The sequence below is a fragment of the Bos indicus genome, chromosome 11, assembly GCF_029378745.1.
Source record: "Bos indicus isolate NIAB-ARS_2022 breed Sahiwal x Tharparkar chromosome 11, NIAB-ARS_B.indTharparkar_mat_pri_1.0, whole genome shotgun sequence".
Classification (NCBI taxonomy): Eukaryota; Metazoa; Chordata; class Mammalia; order Artiodactyla; family Bovidae; genus Bos; species Bos indicus.
The window spans coordinates 68517349-68543869 of NC_091770.1; the positions used below are offsets into that span (position 1 = coordinate 68517349).

At 46.4% G+C, this 26521-nt stretch overlaps 1 protein-coding gene across 1 annotated transcript in view; it reads left to right on the top strand.

Annotated features, from left to right (window-relative positions):
* Nucleotides 1-23902, top strand: part of CAPN14 (calpain 14) — a 37749-nt gene extending 13847 nt beyond the window's left edge. Inside the window, exons 8-22 of the mRNA XM_070798929.1 lie at nt 1537-1622; nt 5069-5143; nt 6320-6483; nt 7806-7969; nt 8490-8498; nt 10356-10561; nt 11944-11980; nt 12697-12753; nt 14086-14143; nt 16692-16756; nt 17937-18005; nt 19166-19244; nt 20054-20170; nt 20543-20598; nt 22470-23902. Of these exons, the coding sequence (XP_070655030.1) occupies nt 1537-1622; nt 5069-5143; nt 6320-6483; nt 7806-7969; nt 8490-8498; nt 10356-10561; nt 11944-11980; nt 12697-12753; nt 14086-14143; nt 16692-16756; nt 17937-18005; nt 19166-19244; nt 20054-20170; nt 20543-20598; nt 22470-22496 (1269 nt within the window). The 3' untranslated portion in view covers nt 22497-23902. The remainder of the gene's footprint in view (nt 1-1536; nt 1623-5068; nt 5144-6319; nt 6484-7805; nt 7970-8489; nt 8499-10355; nt 10562-11943; nt 11981-12696; nt 12754-14085; nt 14144-16691; nt 16757-17936; nt 18006-19165; nt 19245-20053; nt 20171-20542; nt 20599-22469) is intronic.
* Nucleotides 23903-26521: the final 2619 nt, after the last annotated feature.

Here is a 26521-nt window from a genome sequence, read left to right on the forward strand (position 1 = left end):
CCAGTACTCTTGTCTGGAAAATCCCATGGACTGTAGCCCATGAGGCTCCTCTGTCCATGGGGCTGCAAAGAGTCGGATATGAGTGAGTGACCAAGCATACACACAGCCCTCTTGTGTCTCGTAACCATTTCTTGAGCTTTGCTTTGCCCTGGGCTGCTAAATGATAACTTTTCTATCTGGGGTTTCCCTTCAAATTCCTGCTTCTTTCCCACATGCTCCTTTTCAACAGTCTTCCAGTTTCCTTCCATTGCTCTCTACCTCTTGAGCTTTATTAAACATTGAGAGGAAGATGAACCAGACAGGGACCCTATCTACAAAGAGCTTACCATCAAGTATGGAGACAAATCATATTTGAAATCTATAGGGAAGCAAAGTAGAAGCTGAAAGAAGGAAGCAATAATGAAAGTCTTCTCGGGTTTAGAGGTAGGAGAGAATATTTATCTGGTTTGGTTGGAGGGAAATCAGAAAAGGCTTTGTAGGGTAGGTGGCCTTGAGTTGGCCCTAAAAGATGGGTAGATTTGTGTCAGGGGAGAAGGGCCTTCCTAATGGAGGGAGCAGCAGGAGTGGAGCATGGAGATAAGGAATCAGCAGGTTGAATCTTCGAGAACTTCTGCTATTCTGTAGAGGATGTGACTTCCCCAAAGTCCTCCAATTCCCTTAAACTCTGGTTCAGATTTTTTCAACTCCATTCACACCTGACTTCTATCTCCTAGATCTCCATCAATCATATTTGGTGTGTTAAGAACTTTTTCATATTTAGATAACAAAATTTATACTTTAAAATATTTATTTTTATGATTTTATATTTATTTAACAAAATTTAGCACTTAGTATGTGATACCGTCTTAACTGCTTTACCAGTGTTAACTCAGTGCTCACGACAGTCCTATGAGTAGGTACATTAGTAAGAAATTGGGAGATGTAAAGCAAGAGAAATGTCTTTTTCACAGTGTTTTCTTAAGCCAGATGTCTGAAATCCAGGGGACCTTAGTGCCATCTTCCCTCTGATGGCTTGGGGAGAATCCTTCTGTACCTCCTCCCACGCAGGGTGTCTCCAGCTTTTCCTAGCTTCACACGCATAGCTCCAGTTTTTGCCTCCATCTTTACACGCCCGTCTCCTCTGTCTTTCTCTTTCTCTTCTGTAAGGACATTTGTCATTGAATTTAGGACCCACACTAATCCAGGGTGATTTCGTCTCAAAATCCTTAACTTAATTATACCTGAAAAGACCCTTTTTACAGATTAGATCAAATTGACAGATTCTCAGTAGACATATCTTCGAATGTTCAACTCATGCAATAGACGTGATCATTAACTTCTTTTCACAGATCAGGAAACAGACCCAAAGAGGTTAAGTAACTTGCCTTAGGTCTCACAGAGAGTAAAACAGCAGAGCCATTTTCTCCTCTGCCAACTCCTAGGGCCTTTGAGGTTCATGTCAAGGTCTCAGCTCCAGGCATGAAATCACCCAGATATCCGCAGCATTTGCTGTTGGCCCTCAGCCCAGCCACCTGAACTGGTTCTCATTTCGTGCAGGTGACCACCAGACATGGACCTGAGTATCTCGTCAGGCTCCGGAACCCCTGGGGGAAGATAGAGTGGAAAGGAGACTGGAGTGACAGGTGAATGTCTGAGGCTGGCTGGGAGGGGTGAGGACGGGGTAGGTGAAGGCTGCAAAGAAGTTTGTTGTTGGGACACAAATTCCAGTGCATGTTTTTGGTCTCAGGTTGAATCAGGAAAGCTTTTAGACTGTGTGGATCAATCCCTCATGTTTAAATTATTATTATTTTAAATTGAATAATCGTTGATTTACAATGTTGTATTAGTTTCAGGTGTATAGCAAAGTGATTTACACAGACACACACACACATACATATACAATGCTTAAATATACAGACCAATCTGCTTGTAATGCAGGAGACCCAGGTTTGATCTCTGGGTGGAGAAGATCCCCTGAAGAAGGGCATGTCTACCCGCTCCAGTATTCTTGCCTGGAGAATCCCATGGACAAAGGAGCCAGAAGGCTATAGTCCATAGGGTTGCAACGAGTCAGACACAACTTAACGACTAACACTTTCATTTCATTCATTATAATAATTAAAGTTAATATTTATTGAGAACTTGCCAGCATTGTGCTAAACCTTTTGAATTTTGATCATTTCATTGAGTCCTCCAAACAACACTATTATAAGGTAGGTGGTTTCATCTCCATTATGAAGAAACTGATGCTTCAGTTCAGTTCAGTCACTCAGTTGTGTCTGACTCTTTGTGACCCCGTGGACTGCAGCACGCCAGGCTTCCCTGTCCATCACCAACTCTTGGAGCTTGATCAAACTCATGTCCATCGAGTCGGTGATGCCATCCAACCATCTCATCCTCTGTCGTCCCCTTCTCCTCTTGCCTTCAGTCTTTCCCAGCATCAGGGTCTTTTCCAATGAGTCAGTTTTTCGCATCAGGTGGCCAAAGTATTGGAGCTACAGCTTCAGCATCAGTCCTTCCAGTGAATATTTAGGAATGATTTCCTTTAGGATTGACTGGTTTGATTAAGTGAATTCTTTAAGGTCTCACAGCATGACTCAAGCAAGGTCTTTGGCGTCTAGTCCAGTGCTCTTTCTAGTCAGTGTACACTTGGACTTGTCGAGTCAGCGTCAGACAGATCAGGCTTGGCCCCTGTACTCTAATTACACTTAATGATCTCTGGGCATTCTGATTAGATGCCTACTTTTTGATTGTTTCTGCCTAAAATCAACCCTGGGGCTTTACAGGCTACAGGCTGGCATAGGGCACAGGCAGAAAGGCAGACCAAGTGTTGTAGTCCTTCCCCCTCTGGCAATGAAGATTCATAATACTTAACTCTGCGTATCACTTGGGGGCTTTCTTGATAGCTCAATTGGTAAAGAATCTGCCTGTAGGAGACCCTGGTTCAATTCCTGGGTTGGGAAAATCCACTCGAGAAGGGATAGGCTACCCATTCCAGTATTCTTGGGCTTTTGTTGTGGCTCAGCTGCTTAAGAATCTGCCTGCAATGCAGGAGACCTGGATTGGATCCCTGGGTTGGGAAGATCCCCTGGAGAAGGGAAAGGCTACCCACTCCAGTATTCTTGCCTGGAGAATTCCATGGACTGTATAGTCCATGGTGTAGCAAAGAGTCAGACACAACTGAGTGACTTTCACTTTCACATATCACTTAAGAGTACAGAAACATTTTCACATGTTCATTATCACTGAATCATTTTTATGTGTGAAAAATTGAAGGCTCAGAAAAATAAGTAGAATTTTACTCCTGATAGGTTGTACTGCACTCTATTTATTATATTTTAATAAAGAGAATTGTCAGAGGGACTGGATCTATGTAGAAAAATGGCATCCAAAGATATATATAAATTTTAAAGTGTTACAGAAATATAGTGTCATAATGTTGCTAGTAGTTTGTTTAGGAAAACAAGTGCTTGTTTTGAGAAAAAATGATGAGTTAAATTAACTTTGTCAGCTGTGTGATCTTAAGCAACCTTTTTTGAGCCAGAAGTGTGATAAGGATTAAATAAAATGATGGGCTTTATTCCATAGTGTCTAATCTGCAGTTAGTCTCATCCAAAGTAGTTTTCATTTTGAATAAATATTTTTTAAATCTAGAGATACCATTTGAGAATATCTTTCACTTTGCTTTTCATTATGTCCATAGTTCCCTTTACATCTTTGGGAACATGGAGCATATTTATAATAGGTGTTTTAATGTCCTTATTGACTAGTTCAATCATATTTCTCTTATTTCTAGGTCAGTTTTTATTCCTGGTCACAGATCACATTTTCTGCTTCTTCATACACCTAGTTATTTTTTATTAGATGCTGGACATTGTAAATTTAGTTGCTTAGGGATTAAAATGATACTTTGAAGTTTTCTTTTAGGACAGATCTAGGAAAAAGTGTATTGGGGGGATAATTTGACCTCACTACTAAGGTGTAGGCTCTTTGGGTTCTTTACGGAAGACCCCATGTATTCTGTAAGGGCTTTTAACCCTGGCTGGTGGGAATTCAAATGATTTCCAACCTGGTGTCAACTCTGGGAATTGTTCTCACTATAATCCAGTCTTGTGGGGTTTCATTTCATGTATGCACAGATTCTATTTTAGCCAAAGACTCAAGGGACCCCCTATGAAGTTCTCTGGAGCTCCTTCCTTAAGTGGCACTGTCTCCAGCAAATTCTAGCTGCGCCTGGTCCTCCCTGAACTTCAGACTCTGTCTCCTCCACTTAGCAAGACTGCCGGGCTCTTTCAGGGTCCATGTCCCTGCATCACTCTCTGGGGAATTAGTTTCAGGCAGGAGTCTAGTCAGTGTTAGGGCTCACTTCATTTGTCTCCCTCCTCTTGAGGTCACAGTTCTGTGCTGCCTGCTGTGTCCAAAAATGGTTATTTCATGTATTTTGTCCGATTTTTAGCTGTTGATAGTGGGGAAGTGATACATGAAAGCCTTACTCTTTTATGGCCAGAAATAAAGTCCAAAATGACAGGTTGTGAAAAAAAGAAATAGCAATATAGATTCCAGTGGTAGTTCTGACATTTAATAACTTTGTGGCTTCAAGCAAGTGACCTGATCGCTTTTAACCTCAATTTCCTTACCTCTAAAAATGACAGTGGGGCTTCTCAGGTGGCGCTGGTGCTAAAGAACCTACTGGTCAGTGCAGGAGGCATAAGAAACACGGGTTCGATTCTGGGTCGGGAAGATCCCCTGGAGGAGGGCATGGCAACCCACTCCAGTATTCTTGCCTGGAGAATCCCATGGACAGAGGAGCCTGGAGGGGTACAGCTCATAGAGACACAAAAGAATTGTTCACAACTGAAATGACTTAGCACGCACGCACACAAAAATGACAATAAAAATCCCTAGTTTGTAAAGTTGTTGTTATCCTTAAATAAAACATGTCAAGAGCCTAGTCCAGAGCTTGACTCAGAGTAAGTGATGTGCCTAGACTGAGCAACTAAGCCCATTACAGAGCATTTACTGAAGAGTTTCTTGCATGTCCTTTGTAATCCATTCCTCCCCCATGAAAACATTTCTTTTCTGTTTTCAGCTCGAGTATGTGGGACCTACTGAGCCCCAAGGAGAAGATTCTGCTGCTGAGAAAAGATGATGATGGAGAATTCTGGTATTTGACACAGGGACTCAGGACAGACGCCCTGGCTTACATTAGGACATCCATTCAGTAGACATTTATAGGATGCCTCATATATGCCAGGCATTTCTTTTAGGAGATCAAGAAGACCCTTTAGGGGCTCACAGCCTAGCAGAGCAATCCAACATCCACAGTCTCTGTTCTAAGAGCAGAGACCTGTGGCATGGAGCTCAGTGGGTGCTCAGAGCAGAGAGTGTGGGTGGCCACCACCTCCTCTATGACTGCTGTTTCTTGCCAAACTATAAGCTACTCCACCTGTACCCTCCAGAGCAAAGCGGTACTACCCTACCCACCCCAAAGCCTCTAACCTCTTTTTATGAATGGCCAATGCCCTGAGCTGATGCTGCTTTTGGGTGTCTGACACGAGACCCACCTGTTCTTCATTTCCTCCGCATTTCACCCTTTCCAACCTGTCCCACGGGCCCCTCTTCTCCCCTTACCAATCCTTTTCAGACTTATTCTTAAAGAGGTCATTGAACTCAAGAGCCCTGGAAATACTACTACTTTCCTGTTACAGAGAGTAAACTGAGCATTTGCTGGTTCAGGTGGCATGCCTCGGGCCATAACATTAGCCTGTAGGGGCAAAGATTTTTTTAATCAATAGATGACTAGGAACAGATCTGTGTGATTCTCACTGAACATGTCTAATACCCCAATTCTGCTTTATCACCACCATCAGTGGCACAGGATCATTGCCCTCAGGCAGCCGTTGTTGGAGGCTGCTTTCAGCCACAGAGTAGGGTTTCTCCGTAGCACCACTTGCTGGTGATGGACCCTCACGCTGCTCCAGCCAGCCCCACTCACCTGGGTCTGCATGAGGGCATGGAGGATGGGGCCCTGGGTCTGGAGAGGGCTAGGTGCCTGATCCTTAGTTGCAGCTTCCCTCTGGTCCTAATGACTGAATGTCATCTCCATGGGCTTCCCTGGTGGCTCAAAGGGTAACGCATCTGCCTGTGATACGGGAGACCCAGGTTTGATCCCTGGGTCGGGAAGATCCCCTGGAGAAGGAAATGGCAACCCACTCCAGTATTGTTGCCTAGAGAATCCCATGGACAGAGGAGACTGGTGGGCTACAGTCCATAGGGTCGTAAAGAGTCGGATGCAACTGAGCGACTACACTTTCTTTTCTTTCTTTTATTGTCTGCACAGGATGTCACTGCAGGACTTTAAAGCACATTTCATGCTTCTGGTCATCTGTAAACTGAGCCCAGGCCTGCTGACTCAGGAGGTGGGCCAGAAGTGGTCGTACACCATGCTGGAGGGGAGATGGGAGAATGGGAGGACTGCTGGTGGCCAGATGAAGTCGCCCCAAGGTGAGTGTGTATATGGAAGCCAGAGGCTTTCGCGGCTAAAGTGGCAGCTTCTCCAGGCAAAGACGGGGCTGTGGGCAGAGCCGTTCCCCGAGGCACCTAGCTGAGGAGGTAGGGGGCTTTGCTGGCCGAGCTGTGTGTGCTGGCCCTGGGCTGTGCCCAGTGGGAAGATGGGACACCTTTGTCCTAATTTGCACAGAGGCATAGAACTCTGTCAAGCTGCCCATCTGTTGCGGTTGCAGCTTTCTAGAGGGTGGGTTCTCTTTCCCCCAGCACCAGGAGGCCATAGGTGCACATGCATAATAGAAAAGTTACATCTTTCTGTGGTTTTTGGACAAGGCCTTAGATGTGCTGAAGTAACAACCCGGTAACAGGCAGGATTGGAATTAATATTTATATTGTATGTATCAGGCCCTCTTTACTTAGAGTTTGATAGAGAAACAAAGTCGAGGATTCCCAGGTCATCAAGTACAAGAGATGAACATATATACATTCTCCAAGTGGAGTGGTTTGGGGACTGCATCCCTTTCTCCACAGTGGAGGTACTGAGCCATCTCCATGGTAGGAAAGATTAGAGGGGTAGGATCTCAGCAAGGTCACAGTGGTCTTAGCTCTGACTTTCTCTCCCCCTCAGCCCTGACTTTCTCTCCCCTTTAGTGTCCCCCCAAAGGCTGAAGCTCCTCATAAGCTAAGGCTTGGTCCCCGTTAAAATGCAGCTGCCCTGGCACCACGGGCATCTTCTCTCCAGTTAGTTAACACAGTCACCAACCCAGGCAGTGAACATACAGGACACAAAGTCTGTGCCAGGCAGTGTGCTGGGCCAAAGCTATTAATACAGGGAGAGTAACCTTTGGTCTCAGAGAAGGCAATGCCAACCCCCTCCAGTACTCTTGCCTGGAAAATCCCATGGACAGAGGAGCCCGGTGGGCTGCAGTCCATGGGGTCGCTAAGAGTTGGACACAACTGAGCGACTTCACTTTCATGCATTGGAGAAGAAAATGGCAACCCACTCCAGTGTTCTTGCCTGGAGAATCCCAGGGACGGGGGAGCCTGGTGGGCTGTCGTCTATGGGGTCGCACAGAGTCGGACACGACTGAAGTGACTTAGCAGCAGCAGCAACCTTTGGTCTGTGTGTCCACAAAAGAACCCGAGGTGGAGGAGGTGGGTGGGAAAGGGGCAGAGCTATGGTGGAAGAGGCCCCAGCTCTGTCCAGGTGGCCCTGGAGTGGGAATCCCAGGGAGGCGCCCTGTATCTGTGCCCCTCCCTGTGGTTTGGCAAGCAGGATGCTAGGGAAACTTGTCTCACCTTGCTGTGTTTTGCCCCAGACACATTTTGGAAGAACCCACAGTTCCTGCTGTCAGTCTGGAGGCCCCAGGAGGGCAAGAGGTCCCAGTTGCTCTGCAGCGTGCTGGTATCCCTGCTCCAGAAGCCCAGACACAGGCACCGCAACTGGAAGCCTCACCTCGCCATTGGCTTCTACCTCTTCAGGGTCAGTAGGCCTCTCGTGGGGTCTTATCCTTTCTTCCTGTTCCCTGTCCTCTTTACCATCTGTCTCTCTGTCTGCCCACCTCCTTTGACCACCATGGGTGCAAATCCTGTCTCTGTCCCTTGGGAATACGTGATCTAGAACAAGCCACCTCCTTGCATTTGAACATCAGTTTCTCCATCTGTAAAACGGGGACAGTGATAATTATGCAAAGGGTGGAGCAGAAGAAGATCCTGTGGATAAAGCTTAGCAATGTACATGGCACAGTACAATGTTGATACAGTTGATACAGTTAATTCTAGTTCCCTTTGTCCCTCTCCCCAGGCCAAGCTTACCTTGCCTCACCGTTTTCCAGAATTTCTAATGATGGATTAAAATGTCACTGACTAGAACTACAAGTCTGCTGGGAGGGGCGGTGGCCTCTGGGTAGAGCCTTCCTGTAAATCAGCCTCTATTAGAATTTGTGCTTGTGAAAGAGCTGGATTTAGCACCTCACGAGGCCTCTTTTTTTGTTGTTTTTCAGGTGAACCAGGTGAGTCGCACACTTGCCCGCTGGCCCTGGTTGGGAGTGATGTCCCCATGGCCGGGGTCACTGTGACTGCAGGAGCCTTACGTAAGGAGCTCTGGAAAGGGCTGGCAATAATGCCAACTGCCTGTGTGTGCAAGCACAGAACATCTGCTGTTCTTTTTAATCCAAGGTCCCCCCTAAAGTCCCTATGCCTCTGCAGAGAGGTCTGAGCCTGATGCAGAACCAATAAATTTTAGAATTTATTAAATCTCTACATAAATACCTAGGGCAAATATTTCAGACTGTCACAGTAGAGGAAGAATGATAAATCACAATCTTGCCTGAGTTATGAAGCCCATCATAAAATAGATCTATAACAGAGGGGACAACAGGAGACCATGCAACCCACCGCCTAGGAATCGGGGATGAAAGCTTGGGAAAACAAAACAGAAAACGCAGGCAGAGGACAAGGATAGCTCTGTTTCAGCTGCAGTGGCAGCTTAGAGGGATCAGTTAAGAAGGCCTGAGCTCTCCTGGCCTCTGAAGGGTGGCAGCTATTATTTTGTTTCCCAAAGAAAACAGGAGTGAAAAACTTAATTTTCTCAGAGTAGACGCATTAGAGTAAAAGGGTTTTTATAAAGAAACCATTTTGCATTGGGTGTCTTAGTTCGGTTTGGGCTTTTTTTTTTCCCTTCACTCCCAAGGGAATACTGAGTGCTCCCAAAGTTACCTATTAATTTAAAAAGAAAAATTTATTTATATCAAGCCTATTCCTAAATAGAATTTAGGTCAACCTACAATAAAAAGTGTAAACAGAGCAAAACCATGAACCAGTTATAGAATTCATCTGGCGAGAAAAAAGTTATAAATGGACAAGGGAGAAGGAAGCAATTGATTCTACCAGGAACACTACACAGAGGATAGCTACTGCAGCTGATTGTAAAAGTGAGTTCTGAGATTCCAGGAAACCAGGGCAAAGATAGCAATGGACCGATTCTCTAGTTCTCATTGTCTCAATAAGAAAGCAAGCATGACCAGGAGATACATTTTGTTTCCCCAGCCGTGAGTGGAATCTGGGCAATGTCTTTATGTGGTAGGTAGTGTCTTTATCTGCAAATGCATGCAGCCCCATGTGGACCACCCCTCCCTCCATAGCCCTGCATGAGAGCCAAGGGAAGAGGAAGTAAGAGAGAAAAATAAGGCCAGAGGGGGAAATAAAAGAGGGAGGGAGAGAGAGAAAAAAATATGTTGTAAAAACAAAACACAAACCAGACCTCTGATTGGGTCTTCTGGATTTTGGCCAGTCCTCTTTCCCTTTTACGAGGCTATATTCCCTGAGGTGGTGTGGAATGTCCAGGTGATCAGTGTGGAGGCAGATGGCTGGTGGTATGTGTGTACCTGTGACCATAATCATGTCATAATCAACCTTGAAACTATAGCGCATACCCAGAGGCAGCATCAGGAAGGATCTAGAACATGGGCACTGGGGCTTAGCTGCCCTGGATTCCTGTCCTGGCAGAGACTCTTACCTGCTGGGTAACTCTGTGCAGATGACCTAACTTATCTGAGCCTCAGCCCCTCAACTGTAACGTGGACGTGTAGACATAGTGACCTTCCTCACCTCATTCTATGCATGATGTTGTTTTAACACAAAGTCAAATCAAACGACCTATGTATTCAGCCTCATGTAAGGTCCCAGCAGAGGTGCCTACTCAGGACATGTCCTCGTGTTTTCTCTCCACTCCTCACCCCTCCACTGGGGGAGGTGGCATTTGGCAAATCAGAGGCCACTTTCGTCCTGGCTCCTGGACAAGGTGCCCAGGCCTGACCACAAGCCATGGATGATCACCTCATCTGTTGCCCTCTGTCCTCAATTTATAGATCTTTGATGCCCAGAAGAAACTGCCGTCTGAGTTCTTCTGGAAAAATGCTTCCCTGAGTTGCCGTGCGACGTTTCTCACAGAGAAGGAAGTGAGCCGGGAACTGTGGCTGGAGCCAGGGACATACGTGATTGTGCCCTGCACATCTGAGGCCTGCCAGGAGTCTGAGTTCGTCCTCAGAGTCTTCTCCAGGAAGCACGTCTTTTAGTAAGGGCCAGGCCTCTCCTGGACATTGGGGTCCACTTGGGCCAAGGGAGGGAGAGTAAGGGGAAAATGGTGGAGGGTCTCTGTGACCACACAGAAGAGAGACAGGGCGAGCCCGAGAGCAGGACAGCCTCTGCATGGAGACACCTTCACTTTTTCCTCCCTACTCTCCTAACAAATGAGCACTCTGCTAGAGAAAAAGCTAGAACAGGCCTGGGTCCTGCCCCCCAGGAGCTCAGTCTGGAAAGGACATAGGTATGTGAGCAGTTATTTATGTTACACTTTGTCTGGGGCAAGTGTTCATTTGCCCGGGGTGTTAGGAGAACATCAGGAGGAGCATCTGAGCCAACTTCCCATGGTCCTAGGGGAAGCAGGGGTGGCTTCATGGAGGTGGTGATTCCTATAGGAGGCACTGGGATTGTTCAGATGAGGGAGGCTGTCATCAACTATCGGGCTCAGACAATTCAATATACACACACCCCAGCCAAACTTATAACAGGCCTATCTTAGGTTTAGTTCCAGACCACGGCAATAAAGCAAATACTTCATTAAAGAGAGTCACAGGGGTTTTTGGTTTTCCAGTGCATATAAAAATTATGTTTATACTGTATTGTAGTATTGTGCAATAGCATTGTGTCAAAAAACCCCAATGTGAATACCTTAAGTAAAAAATACTTGATTGCTAAAAAATGGCAACTATTGTCTGAGCATTCAAGGAGTTAGAATCTTTTTGCAATAATAACAACACTGATCACAGATCACCATAACAAATAAAACAATAATGAAAAGCTTGAAATATTGTGAGAATTACCAAAATGTGACAGAGAAACGCAGTGAGCAAATACGGTTGGAAAAATGGCGTCCATAGACTTGCTCAACACAGGGTTGCCACCAACCTTTAATCTGTGAAAAATACAATAAAGGGAAGCACAGTGAAATGAGGTAGGCCTGTATTTTGCCAAGGATTGTTTTGACATGACTGCCCTTCAGTACTTAGGACCCAGTTCTTTCTCATTCATGTTTTGGGCGAAGGTAGTTTAACTTGGTCCTGGGTCTCACCGCCTTGTGAGACTTCTGAGTGTTAATGTGTGAGTGGAAGCAGTTAGATGAGGGCGTGGGGGGAGGAAAGGGCACATGGGGTCAGGGTAGAGGGCTCATCCTGAGCAAATGCAGGGGGTGAGAGCGCAGGGCAGGTGGAGAAGTACAGCCGAGTGCTGAGCTGTGTGCCAGACTGCACACTTCAAGGGCCAGTGGGGCATGAGGTGGAGCCGGGCAAGGCCCGCATGGTGCAGTAGCTAAGGAGCTGGGAAGATGAGGGAGGGTATTGGCCAAAAGGCTCCCAAGGCTATCCCCAAGAAGTAAATCTGTCTTTTCTCCCCTCTCAGTGAAATCGGCAGCAATTCCAGAGTCATCTTCTCTAAGGTGAGTTTTCAGGTAGATTTGCACGTGACTGGATCTGTTCACAAAGCCAGGGGGTAGGCTTCTCCCCTCACCTTTAGGGTTTAGGGGGAAGAGGTCCACAGGTCCTGCAGGCCCTACTCTATGGCACACGTGTGCGTGCTCAGTTCCTCAGTTGTGTCCGACTCTTTGCGACCCTATGGACTGCAGCCTCTGTCCATGGAATTCTCCAGGCAGGAATACTGTAGCGGGTTGCCATTTCCTCCTCCAGGGATCTTCCCAACCCAGGGATTGAACTGGAGTCTCCTTGTCTCCTGCATTGCAGGCAGATTCTTTACCGCTGAGCCACTGGGGAAGCCCTCGATGGCACATATATTGTGTTACCTATCATGCCCTAAAAGTCCTCAGATTCTGCTGTTTTTGTACCAGGAGAATTGCCCTTCTGATCAGGTCCTTGGTCTTGAAGGCCCAGAGCCCTTGTGTACGAGTCACACATCCATGCTCTTATTTCTCTCTACCTGGTGTTTCTTCTGCCCCTTTCATGGTTTGCTACTTCCCCAAGCCACTGAGGGTTAGAGAAACAAGGGATGTATGTGAAGGCTATGGCAGAAAATTTAAAGCGGTGCTCAAGGTCAGGTTTGTAGATTTCAGAGGCCTGGGGGCCATGACCCATTAGTGTATGCATGAGAGTCCATCTGTCCAGGGAATGACCTTGTCCTTCCGTATGTCTGTTTCTATAGGAAATTGTAGACCAAAGTGAAGGGAAGGATGAATTCTTCACCAAACTCTTTGAAAAGGTAAGTTGACCAGGGGAGATAAGGAGGAGCAAGGGATACTGCAGAGCCCCTAATTTCATGAAGCATGGGTTTGTCTCTGCTTGATCCTGGGTATAAGTTGTGATTTAAGGCTTCCTAGTCCCGATTGCCACTTTCCAGGAGAGCCCTCAAGTTTTTAGACAAATGGGTAGAGCTGTTGTTTTCAGAAATCTCTTATAAAATGCATATCTGCTCTTGGAAGCTACCTTGATTTGCTGTGGGAGAAACAACTTCAATTTTTAATCCCTGAAAAAATGGAATATGGCAGGGGTGAGACTCTGTGTTGGGAGGGGAGGGTGGAGCGAGCCCTGGGGTGTCTGGAGGAGGGAAACCCAGGGAGAAAGACCCCGTGGGTGGGCCCCTGTGGACGATGGGACTGGTAAGAGGCACTGAGGAAGAGGAAGGCTATCCACCTGGTAGCCTTTCAAGGTCTTTCATTGGACTGACCCAGGTCTGAGCACCAGCAAAAGCCACCCCATTCTTAACTTGTAGGACAGTAAACCCAGTTAGGAACAGGGCAAGAAATCTGGGTCTGACATCTGAGAGATGTCATTAAAACTGGAAGAACATGCACTTCCTGCATTAGTAACACTCCTGATTTAACTTACAAGTTGCCTGCTTTCCCATCTTTTCTCATTTTCACACTGGCATTTGCTTAGTATAGTCAGAGAGGCTACATCAAAATCTTCTGTGTGTTGTTTTTAAGAATTTTCCTCCATGCCAGGGGTTTCCAAACATTTTCTGCTGCAGTCCTTTTATCAAATGGAATCACATAGAGAATCCAGATATATAAAGATATATAGAACAGATAAATATAAAGGTATCATATCCATTTTATAAGTTCAAATTTATGGTACTTACATTTCATTAACATGTTTTAAAGTCAAATGCCCATGTAAAGAGTGGCTTCTGATGAAGTCTAGAATGGAAATCTGGACTCTTGGCTAAGGATAGTTAAATAAGAATAACATTAAAACTCAATTGCTAAACTTTTGCAGCATCTCTATAGAACCCAGTTTGAGAAACACCTCTATTAGTCTACTTCTTAAGAGTCCTGCCCCGCTGGGGCACTCTGAATTTGACACCCAATTAAACTGTTGTTGAAGTTCTTATGAAATTTTGGATTTAATCATATGTCTAGTCACGTCCTTATGTATAAGAAAATGGTGTAACTTATTCTGCCCAGAAATGGCATATATGCTGTGCTAAGCAGATGTGGGAGAGGCCTTTCCCAGCCCTGTTTATCTGTGGGTTCTACATCCAATGAGACTTCAGGAATGATGATTTTCTCCTGACCCTCTGCTTCCACTTCAGTATCCAGAAATAAACGCAATCCAACTGCAGAATATCCTGAACCACATGCCCTGGTCAGGTGAGTATTTCAGTCATTCCTGTTGGACTCAGGGGACACGACTTTTCTGAACTCTGGGTCTGCTTCTCTTTCTCCTGATGGGCCATGTGAATGCCCACTGGTCTCCCCAGCAGCCGTGTCCTACACCAGGGTGGGTCGTGTGGTCTGATAGAGGTAGAGGAATTTATGCAGCTTGGGAAAATAGCTCTTTTTTTTTTTTTTTTTTTTGCTTAGTTGGGTGTGTAGAGATACATGGTAGAGAAAATAACGATTTCTGCTAGTTTGTGAAGAATAGTTGAGTATTCCTTTCTTGGCTTAGAAAGTCCTTGTGGAAGAATAGCACTCATTTCTTCAACTCAGCAAATACATAATTAAGTATTGAGTAGCTTACCAGGGAGATCTCTGATGAGCGCATATTTAAATTGATTAACCTACAAAAATCGGATAGAAGGGAGCTCATCACATAGGAGAACTTCGATGTGGATGCCTTTGTGTGAAGCCTGGCATAAATCATCAGGAAAGCTTAAAGCCCATCTAAAAGTATTTTATATGTAGATTTTGAATGAGAAGAACATAATTTCTCCAGGCAAGAGAACGAACCTCAAAATGAAAAAAGTAAACCAAACAATTGAAGGGTATTTGATTGCTTCTCTTTTATATGAAGCCAAGACTTCAAACCCAAACAAACTCAGAAATTGCATAATTTCCAGATGGTTTCTCAAAGCCACACTCGAATATTATAAAAGAGCCAGAAGGCGAAGCTCTAGAAATGATAGAATATGAGATGTGCCCCCTCCCTACCCCTCATCCGAAAAAAAAAAAAAAAAAATTCTATGGAAATTATCTAAAAGAGATGGCTTCTGCACATTTAAATTTTTAAAAGAATGGATGGACACATTGCTTTCATTTATTCCTATGAGAGGATTTCTGGTGGACAGATCAAAGAGCCACTATAGATTTTGGCAAAATAGTTGGTAAAGTCTCTCATAACAAGTGATGAAGTGGGGGTTGGAAAGTAGCAATATGATTCAAAATTTTAGCATCAATCCCAAGAGTTTTATAAAAATGAAACCAGAGGAATAATTCTATGTTATGGATCAGAGTCTACATGTTTAGACACTTAGATGAATCTCTGTATTCTGCCCTTGGTCCCCCTACACGTCCTCAGCTTTTATCAATGGCTTGGAAGAAGACAAGACACGAAGGCTTATGAGATCTGCAGATGGCACAGAGCTGGGAGGAATCATTAATAGACAACAGAATTGAAATTCAGAATGTTCACCACAAGCTGTGCCCAAGCCAAAAAGATGAAATGCAGTCAGGGTGATAATTAAAAACTGCCATTTTGTAATTTTTAAAAAATCGGTCACACAAGTTCATAACAGAAGAGACCTCATCTTTGTGGCAGTTTATTTGAAAGATATCTGGTTAATTTAGTTGACCTTGAGCTTAACATGTGCTAATAGTTTTAAGTTGCTGCTAAATAAGCTAATCCAAATTCAGACAGTATTTAATGGAAGCTTTAGATGTGTGTTTTTGAAATCGTGTTCCAAGAAATGTTAGAAACCAAAAGGTTTTAGTGAGTGTTCCATGAAATAAAAAGGGTTAGGTTCTATGGTCAATTGAGCTTAGGTAATTCTGCGTTAAACAAAATTTCAATGTTGACTCCTCTATACCAATCACGTGCTAAGGTACATGATGATGGAGAAAAGGCTTGTAAATACAAAACATTTCGAATGTATTTGAACTCAAAACCCTTTCTCTGCAAAACATCTCCCTTGGAACGTAATTTGGGAAATGCAGACTGAAAATTTTGGAAATGATAGACCCACTGTACTCTGCTTAATCCAATTGCAGCTGCAGGCGTGTGTTCCAGTCTTGGTATCACATTTTAGGGAGATGCTGGCAAAGCATAGCTCATGGAACAGGGAGGTGTGGGTTTAGAAACCATGTCATCTGGGGAAGCGTTGGAGAAATGTTTAGATATTTAGAATGGAGGGGAGATGTCAAGGAGGGGACAGATAGTTATTTATGTTTTTCTGGAGGTAAAACTAGGGCTAGTGAATGAATGAGAAAAGAGGTTCTTTTGGAATTAAATGAGAAATTTCTCCTGACCTGGAGCTATGGATTCACATGAAAAAGAGAGGTTCCATCACTGACAGGAGGACTGTCAAGATGTCTGAGGCTGTCTCCCAGTTTGGGTGGGAGCTTGGACAAGTTGCTCTTTCAGGCTGGGTAGTCTGTGACCAGCTGGCTACCTGCCTCTGCCACTCCCCCAGTTACAAAATGTCACCTCTCTGCCAGTCCACCAGGTACAAAGGGCCATGTTCATCTGTCCCACTGTGTAAGCCAGAATGTTTTCTGCAGGGTTTTACTGTTTTCCTTGGGGGTAGGAATCACCTCCTGCGCCCCCACCCGCCAAGCCTTCTCTCTCAGTCTCCACTGCTCTTACTCTCCCCACCCCCAACATAAATGATGCTCCTTGGAACCTCTGGAGGGTCTAGACAGCACTGCCTCTCCCTGCAGTCCCAGGGCCACTCCCATGCAGACTCTTTCTGTTCCTTCACAGGTCTAGGAAGCAAACAGCCTCTCTTCAGCCTTGAGGCCTGTCAGGGAATCCTGGCCCTGCTGGATGTATCCTTTCAGGTTTGTGGGTGGATGCATTCTGCTGTTGGAGAGCTTTGGCCTGGAGCCAGACTTCCTGGGGTTGAGACCCAGCCCTAGCACTTAACTAGGGCTCTGAGGAGTGACAAAGTCCTCATGTGTAGCCTAAGGGTGGTGTTAAAGCCTATTCTGTAGAAAGGGAAGTGAAGTTGCTCAGTCGCGTCCGACTCTTTGCGACCCCATGGACTGTAGCCTACCAGGCTCCTCCTCCGTCCGTGGGATTCTCCAGGCAAGAGTATTGGGGTGGGTTGCTGTTTCCTTCTCCAGGAGATCTTCCCAACCCAGGGATTGAACCCAGGTCTCCCGCATTGCAGGCAGACGCTTTACCATCTGAGCCACCAGGGAAGTGGACAAGTTAACTGGAGTTTAATTACCCACACTACAGAGAGGCACATAGAATGGATAGTGTGAAGAGGGTTGCAAATACAAAGAATCTTGTTAGCAACTTTGCAGAGGCCAGGGGCGATGGGGGATGGTGGTCAGGTGTGCAGGCTTTGGGGCAGGTCCCAGCCTTGTCACCAGAGACGAGATCATACTCGCTGAGCTCTCATTTCATCATCCAGAGCAGGGGGCAGTTAGTAACTACCCCAACTGCTAGGTGAAAATGAAGGTCAAGTGTGTAGCTCAGCACTAGGCCCACCGCCAGGGCTCCAATAGAGCTGGCGTGTGGTGGTATTTTTGACCCAGTCTCTCTGACGTGGGGGGACTTGGACATGGTCTACAGAGCCAACCATTCAGCTGTTAACTTGTCACAAAATGACTAAATAGAAAAGGCCTCCTCATCCACCCTTGTGCCTGAATCCATCCATAAGTTAGTTTTAACAACAGTGATAAAATATTTACTATGTTTTATTTAAACTGTATCAAATTGGCCACATCAGAATACCCTGTTTCACTAGTGGAAGCTGTTGTCACCACCATCATCCCCACCTCTCTTCCCAGCGTTGCTGTGTTCCAGCTCATTCTGTCCTTTCCTAGCAAGGGCCAGGGAGCCCTGGGCTGGACAGACCAGTCAGGGGAGGCCAACTAGGCATGTCCAACACTGACTGTGGTGTCCCAAGTTGCCCACGACTCTGTGAAGGGCCCATCACTGCTTCCAGAGGTGGGCATGAAACTCCTATGGTGGCTTTGACCTTAACCCTGCTATCAGCTTAACGCATCCGGCACTGTGAGTATCCAGGAATTCAGGGACCTGTGGAAGCAGCTGATGTTCTATCAGGTGAGAACAAGTGTTTAGCCGGCCTCCCGCAGGACGGCGCAGAAATGGCAATTCTGCAAAACTTGTAAAAGACCTCTCCCTTTCAGCCCGTTCTACTGTTAGGTAGTTAGAATAGGAAACACGAGTCCAGAATGGTGTGGCTAAAAGACAATGAAGGGAAAAGCCGGCGAAAATAGAACAAAGAGAGGTCTGAGGACTGGAGTGAGGACTTCAGGTAGAACAAACAGCACTCCTGGCTAGCCCAATTTATGTAGGGCAGGCCCGGGGGGAGGAAAAAACATATAAAAAGAGGAGCCAAAGGATCAGGTCTCCCCCTCTCTTTTCTTTACGTCTTTGGGTTGGCATGCCCTCACACCTCAAGGATGTATTTTCCTGCTTTTTTCTAAATAAAATTGAGCTGTAACACGGAGCTGTAACACTGATCTGTCTAAGGGCTATAACACAGTCTGTTCAAGACCTGAGAGCTATAACATGGTCTGTCCAAGACCCGAGAGCTATAGCACGGTCTGTCCGAGAGCTATGACACGCCCAGGGCTCTCACGTCCATCGCTTCCAATTTTTGCTGAGATGAGACAGAACCGAGGAGAATACCCTTGCCGGACACTACCCAACCACTCACCCAGTCTTCCCAAGTGTCCTTCTAGTGTTTCTTACTTTCTCTTCCAAACCCAGAGAGCCTGTTGCAATAGTCTTCTGGATTTTGAAAGTGACATCTGATCATGTTGCCTCCTTCCTTACCTAACTAAAAGGAAGAGACTCCCCGTGGCCTTCAGATCAAGTTCACACCCCTTAGCATGGCATTTAGAGTCCTTCATAAATTGGCTCCTGCCTACTTTTCCAGTCGTTGTTCACAACCATCCTCCTGTCTCCTGAGTCATCAGGTCGGAAGCCCTTCAAAATTTGGATGATTCGCTTAGATTAAGCATGTTTATCTGTATCCTGACTCTCCATCCCTCATGACAGAAACACTGCCCCCTCTTACAGCCTAAAGGACAACTGGGACGGGGGTGGGATCCCGGCCAGGAGACCACAGCCTGTTCTTGTCTGGGCAGCTAGGCCTACGCTCACTAGCAGTCTTGCAGGCTTGACACTGGGGTGCAAGGTCAGGGGGTGCTTGGAGATGGCTGGCTTCCTCAGCCTTTGCTTTGTGTTCTTCCCAGGAGGTTTTCCACAAGCAAGACACTAACCGGTCAGGATCCCTGAATTGGGCCCAACTGCGGGCTGCCATGAGGGAGGCAGGTAGGCACACAGCAGGCCCGGAGTGGGGCTGGGGGTGGGGCAGGGGTGGGGTAGGGGTGCGTGACGTCCTGCTGGTGGTTTAGTCACAAAGTCGTGTCCAACTCTTGTGACCCCATGGACTGCAGCCTGCCAGGCTCCTCTGTCCATGGGATTTTCCAGACAAGCGTACTGGAGTAGGTTGCCGTTTCCTTCCCCACGGCATCTTCCTGACCCAGGAATCAAACCCAGGTCTATCTGCATTGCAGGTAGATTCTTTACCGACTGAACCACTAGGGAAGCCTACAGTCGTTCTAAAGAGCAGAGTTACTCCCTGAGTTCAGAGGCCCAAAGATGTGGATCCGTGATTAACTAAAACATGGATTATTATCAGTATGTTCACAGCTAACATTTACTGAGGGCTGGCACACCCACACTTTATTTAGTCTTTGCCAACACCCTGTCATAATCCCCACTTTACAGAGGAAGAAATAGCAGCTCAGATAAGTTAAGTCACCTGGGGCTTACCTCCGGGACTCCCAGACTCCAAAACAGATTGTCTTGACCACTAAGCAGACTGCGTCCTGCCTGGAAGGCCAGTAACCCGCTTGATCAAGAGATCCTCCTGGTTGCCTAGGGGACAGGGACAGAGAATGGAGAGAAAATAAGATTAGTAAGATAAGTAATTAATTCACAATGAACCCTGTCAAAGAAGACCCTGGGCTATTAGAATTCAGGTCCTGGAGATAGAGGGACAATTTAGGGGCGTCAGGTGGGAGGGGAGCTAGGTGTGAGGTCCCAGTGCCCACGGCAGGAGCCTGTGTTCCACGCAGGAATCATGCTCAGTGATGACGTCTGCCAGCTGATGCTTATCCGCTACGGCGGCCCCGACCTCCAGATGAACTTCGTCAGGTTTGTCCGCTTGATGCTGCGTGTGGAGAACATGGAGGGTAAGCTGGGGAATGAGAGTGGACCAGGGCTTCCTCTGCTCTCCTCGTGGATTGCCCACCTGTCCCCAGTTCAAGCACAAAGAGGACGCTGCCAGTGCAGGGAACTCTGGGGAACGCTGGCTCTGTTTCTGCGAAACCTGGCTGCATCTCCCCAAACTCACGGATGCCTTGCCTGTTCCAGGGCAGAGATGTGGGGCGGCCTGCTTAGAACAAGTGTGGCACGTGTGGTTGCACCAAGGCCAAAATTGGGTTCCCGGGTGAGGGGATGTATGGGAGGAGCTAGTCCCTTATGTTTCCAACACACACACACACACACACACACACACACTCACACACACATTAACTATGTTCCTTTCTCCTGCATTTTCACAGATGTCTTCCAAAACTTGACCCAAGATGGCAAAGGGATATACCTCCAGAAGCCAGAGGTAAGACCTTCTCCACGGGATTGAGTCTCATCATCTTAGGGAGTGGTGGCCAGTGCGGGTCCAGGGTCTTGTGAAGGAGAAGGGTGCTGGGGACCCTGCATTCTGCTGAGTTCAGGGGACAGCACTTCATTCATGCATTCAGGCATTGTTTTGATGGGGCACCTGCTGTGTGCCAGGCACGGGGGAAGGTACAAGTGTTTGTTGAATGATTGAAGTGATATGCTGAGGGGAAAACAACACTGTGTCTGACACTGATCACTGATTATCTTCCCCAACGACTCAGGTTGCATGGATTTACTGAGCACCTTCTATGGGCCAGATGTGGTGGTAGATGGTGTTTGCTGCATAGACATTGGAGTCTGGAGTTGAATCATCTGCCCTTTCTCTCTCAAACATTCTCTGGGACTTCCCTGGCAGGCCAGTGGGTAAGACTCTGTGCTTCCACTACAGGGGGCACAGGTTCAATCCCTGGTCAGAGAACTATGATACCACATGCAGGGTGGCCAAAAAAATAAAACACATTCTCTGTTTGAGCTGCTTAGGAAGGGACTGATAAAAGCTGGGGTTTCTCTCTTGACCCCAGATGTCCATTTTATGGAATAACCTTCTAAGATATAGAAGGTTCCCTGGTGGGCTTCCCTGGTGGCTCAGATGGTAAAGAATCTGCCTGCAAGGTGGGAGACCTGGGTTTGATCCCTGGGTTGGGAAGATCCCCTGGAGAAGGGAAAGGCTACTCCCCACTCCAATGTTCTGGCCTGGAGAATTCCATGGGGTTGCAAAGAGTTGAATACGAATGAGTGACTTTCACTTTCTAAGATATAGGGACCCACAGTGTGTCTACCCTCAATCACTCCCATGTTTGAGTGTGAAGGTGGGATTCAGCTAGAGAGGCAATGGTTTTAGAACTCCTGAGCCCATCCCCAAGCAAAGGTCCCCAAGACCACCTCCTGATCTCAAGCAGTCCCTCCATAGCCGCAGACTCAGCACTGAGAGAGCAGGACAGTGTCAGTGTGGCAATCGACACAGGATAGCCCACAGCTTGAGGAGGCTTCTAAAAAGCAATGTGCTATCACAACAAGAGAATGGACTGTTACAAGCCACAGCACCCCTTGTAACCATCTGTGGGCAAATCATGCTACACTTCTGGGCCTCAACGTCCTAATATGTGAGATGAGCTGGGTGAGTGAGGTGGTCTCTAAGAGTCTCTGCAGCCCTCATCATCTCTGGTTCCTTAAGGAGATCCTCAAGGTCATTCAAGGAGGTTTGAAGGGAGCAGCAAACTTGTCGGGATTTCACTCTGGGGTTTTCTCTGATCCCTTTGGTAATGTCACCATTATCACCTTCATCATCACCAGCATCAGCATGACCCTTTTTATGTAATTGGCCTGGGGTGTGGCCTCTCCAGAGATCCCCACTGTGTGAGTTAGAGGGACCATTCATCACACACACATAAAGCTGTCAGACCAATGGGTTCATAAATGTAAACATGTAGAATATGCTCTAATGGATCTCTGCTGCCCAGTCGGTCCACACACCTGCGCACTGCTATCAAGAACGTGCCAAATTGAATTCGTGGGGGAAAATTGCATTGCGAATTGAATGTAGAATCAACCAGCATCTCTGGCTATCATCATTCACAGGCACCAGGAGAAGTCAAGGTTGATTATATTTCAGGTTGATTTATACTTACCACTGGATGGTGTGGTCCCTCTGGCTAAGCCATCTATTAATGTCCTGTCTCCATGGCTTCCCAGGAGTGAGGGGGAGGAGGCCCCAAGTCCAGTCACCAGGTGACTGAGAGATGAAACATCCTTAACTGAATGTCAGAGATGGGTCTGAATGGACTGTAACCTGCTTCCTCATTATTCCAGTGGCTAATGATGGCTCTGTACTGCTGAGAAGGCTGGAAGCTCACTGATCCTCACTGAGGACTCTGCATATGGACCAAGGGTGGCCTTTAGGTGAGACCAACCCACGTTCAACCCACCTACAATTCTTCAGGACTGTGTCTCCAGCCATCACCTTCTCATCTGGGAGGATGGGCAGCATACAAAAAGAGAAGTGAGGGAGTAAAGATTGCCTTGGGGTTGTCAAGACCAGCTCTTCTCCACAGTGACCACAACCACAAGCAGAGACGTGGCCTGAGTTGACTCTGGGTTGGTGTGCTTATCTTTGTATGATACTGCCTCCATGGGTGTCCAACTTAAATGACCTTAGACATGCTATGTCATCATATTTGGGGTAAGAGTCTAGGTTTCAAGATCTGAAGAGGGAATGATATGTTTATAGACATATGTAAATTGGCATCTATAAACTGGTAGCAGCATAGGCTAAGTTTTAACTATCTGGGGGTGGAGTAGACCCATATTGCACTTTCAAGAGTGCAGAAATAATAGAATTGGCAGGGTTTGGGGGGGATGGGCTGGCTCTGGCCTCTGAGGTCACTGAGTGATCTTCTGCTAACAATATCTCCAGATAGTTGGATTTGGTGTGTACCAGTAGATTTGATGGGCTGCCGTCTCGGGTCGCACAGAGTCGGACACGACTGAAGCGACTTAGCAGCAGCAGCAGCAGTAGATTTGAAACACCCTGCTTCTTAAAGGGCTTCCTGCATATGATGGGTGTCAGTCTGTTTACCTGAACTATGGGCTATCAGGTCTACTTCAAAGAAAAATAACAAATCCATGCTACATCATACAGTTAATCAGTAAATGGTCAGTATATCTTTTTTTTTTTTTTTAAACTATGTTCATACCTCATTTTCCTGGGATCCCTACCAACCCAGAACCCAGATGGAAAACCAGAGCACTGGCCATTTTCCAAGGCCATACATTCTATTTATAAGTTAGAAACCTACAGCCATTTGTTAAAATTCTATTTATTATTCATTTACAAACTGTTCTAACTAATGTGACTGCCTGGTTTCTGGGCCCATAGCAGACTAGAGGAGGAGGCTGAAAGCGGGGGATCAAAGGGTGTCTTTTGGCAGAACTAAAGGAAATTTGACAGCCTGGTAGATGGGCAGTATGGGAGAAGGAGGGAGCACTTTCAAAGCATGGCTCAGGGAGTAGAAAAGCATTTTATTTAGAAAAACCTTTATTTATTCCAAATGATGAAAAATACAACGGTTTGTCAGAAAGTGCCATGTATACTACTACTTGAGGTATTACTGATTTTATAAATACTGATCCTGTATTTATATTCTTTTAAAGAGTTTTATGTCTGTTTATCAATATCTCTATCTTTGGATTCTGCCATTGTAAATATTTGGTTTAATTAAATTGTTATTGCTTTGCACCATGAAGGCAATTTTGCAGATTTTGGGGGAAGGTTTCATGACATGTGGATTGCAGAGTGATGGTTTTGCTGGTGTGGATGGAATCAATGCTGAAATGAATTCTGATAGAGTCCTTCTTTCTGCTCCTTGGTGGTGGTCAGAGATGGCCTCCTGTCACTCATGTATAACCTCCACTCCCCTGAATTTATATATCACTGTGTGCTGTGGTGACTCACAGATGCCCTGGGCCCTGCTGACCTCCACCCCCGATGATTCCCTCTGTGCCCCCCAAAGCTGAGTACTGGAAATGAGGGGCAAAGCCATGTTCCTTCCCACATAACCCCCTCCCATCTGCTGTTACCCAGGGCGTGAGAGCAAGTAAAGCTCCAGGGCAGGATAGACTATTGAAGGTCAGGATGAAGTCACGCTGAAGATCTGAGTGCTGGACGTCAGTGATTTCCAGAAGTCAAAAGCCCAAGCTAGTCATGAGGTGGAAAGTGTGCAATCCAGAAGTCCAGCGACGAAGGAGCAAGGAGCCAGTCCTGAGGTGTTAGGTGAGGGCAGGAGTCCAAAGGGTTGGATTGTCTAGAAGACCAGCCCAAGTAGGCAGAGCATGCCAAGGGAGCCTGTCCTAAGCTTTCATATCTCAGGGGGAAAAAAGGATTCTTATTGATAAAAGAAAAGGGACTAAAGTATCTGCCCTGTTTATTTCTTTATTCTGGCTTTTCTTTTCTCCTTTCTCTCATGGTTTGTATAAAGGTTCAGTTGCTGACTGGGAGCTCAACCCAATGCTCTGTGACAGCCTAGAGGGATGGGATGGGGTGGGAGACGGGAGGGAGGAGATATATATATACTTGTGGCTGATTCATGTTGATGCATGGCAGAAATCAGCATAATATTATAAAGCAATTATCCTCTAATGACAAATTAAAAAGAAATTCAGTCACCACAGAGAACCTTCCAGATTCCAGTTAAGGCCCAGGGCAGGGCAGTCAGTTGCCAACTGTACAGAGCACTGCTTTCCTACTGTTGGTACTCTGGATTAGAGAAATGATTTTAGCCTCTAGGATTTCCAAGCTGATGTTTTCCCAATGGAATATATGTTTTTATATTTAGGAAAAAAAGGCAAAAATGAGTTCCGTGGGCCCTAGGTAGGTAAGAGGAGGCCAGCTCTGCCTGGCTTGTGGGTGAGCAGGCTGTGTGTCCAGCTCTTGGGGAGTTCTGGTAAGACGGCCCTTTGGGGTCATGTTGCTGGCCATAGTGCGTGAGTTACCCTGTCTCCCAGGGTTCTGAAGATTGAGGGCTACAAAGTCCAACAGCAATGAAAACGGGGAGGGGTTGGGCAGGAAGAGTCTAGCTCTACGACCTTGGACCTCAGGTTACCATTTGTAAAATGGAGCCCAAAATGTCTACATTACTGGGTGATTATGAAGACTAAATAATGCCGGTATGCTATACGCACTCAGTAAATGAAGCTCCTCTTTTTTTCTTAGGCAGTGCAGATTTTTTCTTACAACTAATGTATTTATTAAATATAAAAAATATATAAAACAAAAAAAACATGTCTTATGTTTTTAAGACATGGTCACTTATAACAACCACTCCGCTGAAACGCCCAAGGTCTCACCCTCCACCTTTACTTTCCTCTTCCTCTACATCTCCTCTCTGAATGTGTTGATTGTGATTAGGATTTTGACTGTTAGTCGCCCAGTAGTGTCCGACTCTTTGCCATCCCATGGACTGCTTGTAGGCTGCCAGGCTCCTCTGTTCATGGAATTCTCCAGGCAAGAATACTGGAGTGGGTTGCCATTCCCTTCTCCAGGGGAGCTTCTCAACCCAGAGATCAAACCCGGGTCTCCTGAATGTGTTACTCCTTCCTTGAAGTGTGGTCCCAGGAGGTCCAGCCCAGTCTCCAATGCCAGGGGTCCAACTCCAGGCACCTCTGAGAAAGGGGCCCTCTTGTAATGAAAGCTCCTCTCAAGTCAAACAGACGCAGGTGCTGCCTTCTGCTCCCCTTGAACTTCAGAAGCAAGAGAAGGTTTACTCATCAGAACCCCAGGTTGTCAGCGAGGGGTTTTCTGGACCACAGACCAAGCAATTTCTGGAGACCATGCTGACCAGCAGTTGTTTCAGCACTTGAAAAATACAAGCTCACAGACTTAGGGAACGGACTTATGGTTGCCGAGGGGAAGGATGAGGGGGAAGGTAGGCAGTTTGGAATGGAAATGTACACACTGCTATATTTAAAACGGATAACCAACAAGGACCTACTGTACAGCACATGGAACTCTGCTCAATGCTATGTGGCAGCCTAGATGAGAGGGGAGTTTGGGGGAGAATGGATACATGTATATGTATGGCTGGCTTCCCAGGTGGCTCAGGGTTAAAGAATTCACCTGCCCATGCAGGAGATGCAGGTTTGATCCCTGGGTCAGGAAAATCCCCTGGAGGAGGAAATGGCAACTCACTCCAGTATTTTTGCCTTGGAAAAATCCTATGGACCGAGGAGACTGGCAGGGGCTACAGTCCTTGGGGTCACAAAGAGTCAGGCATGACAGCAACTGCACACACACACACACACACACACACACACACACACACATGCATGGCTGGGCCCCTTCGCTGTTCACCTGAAACCATAACATT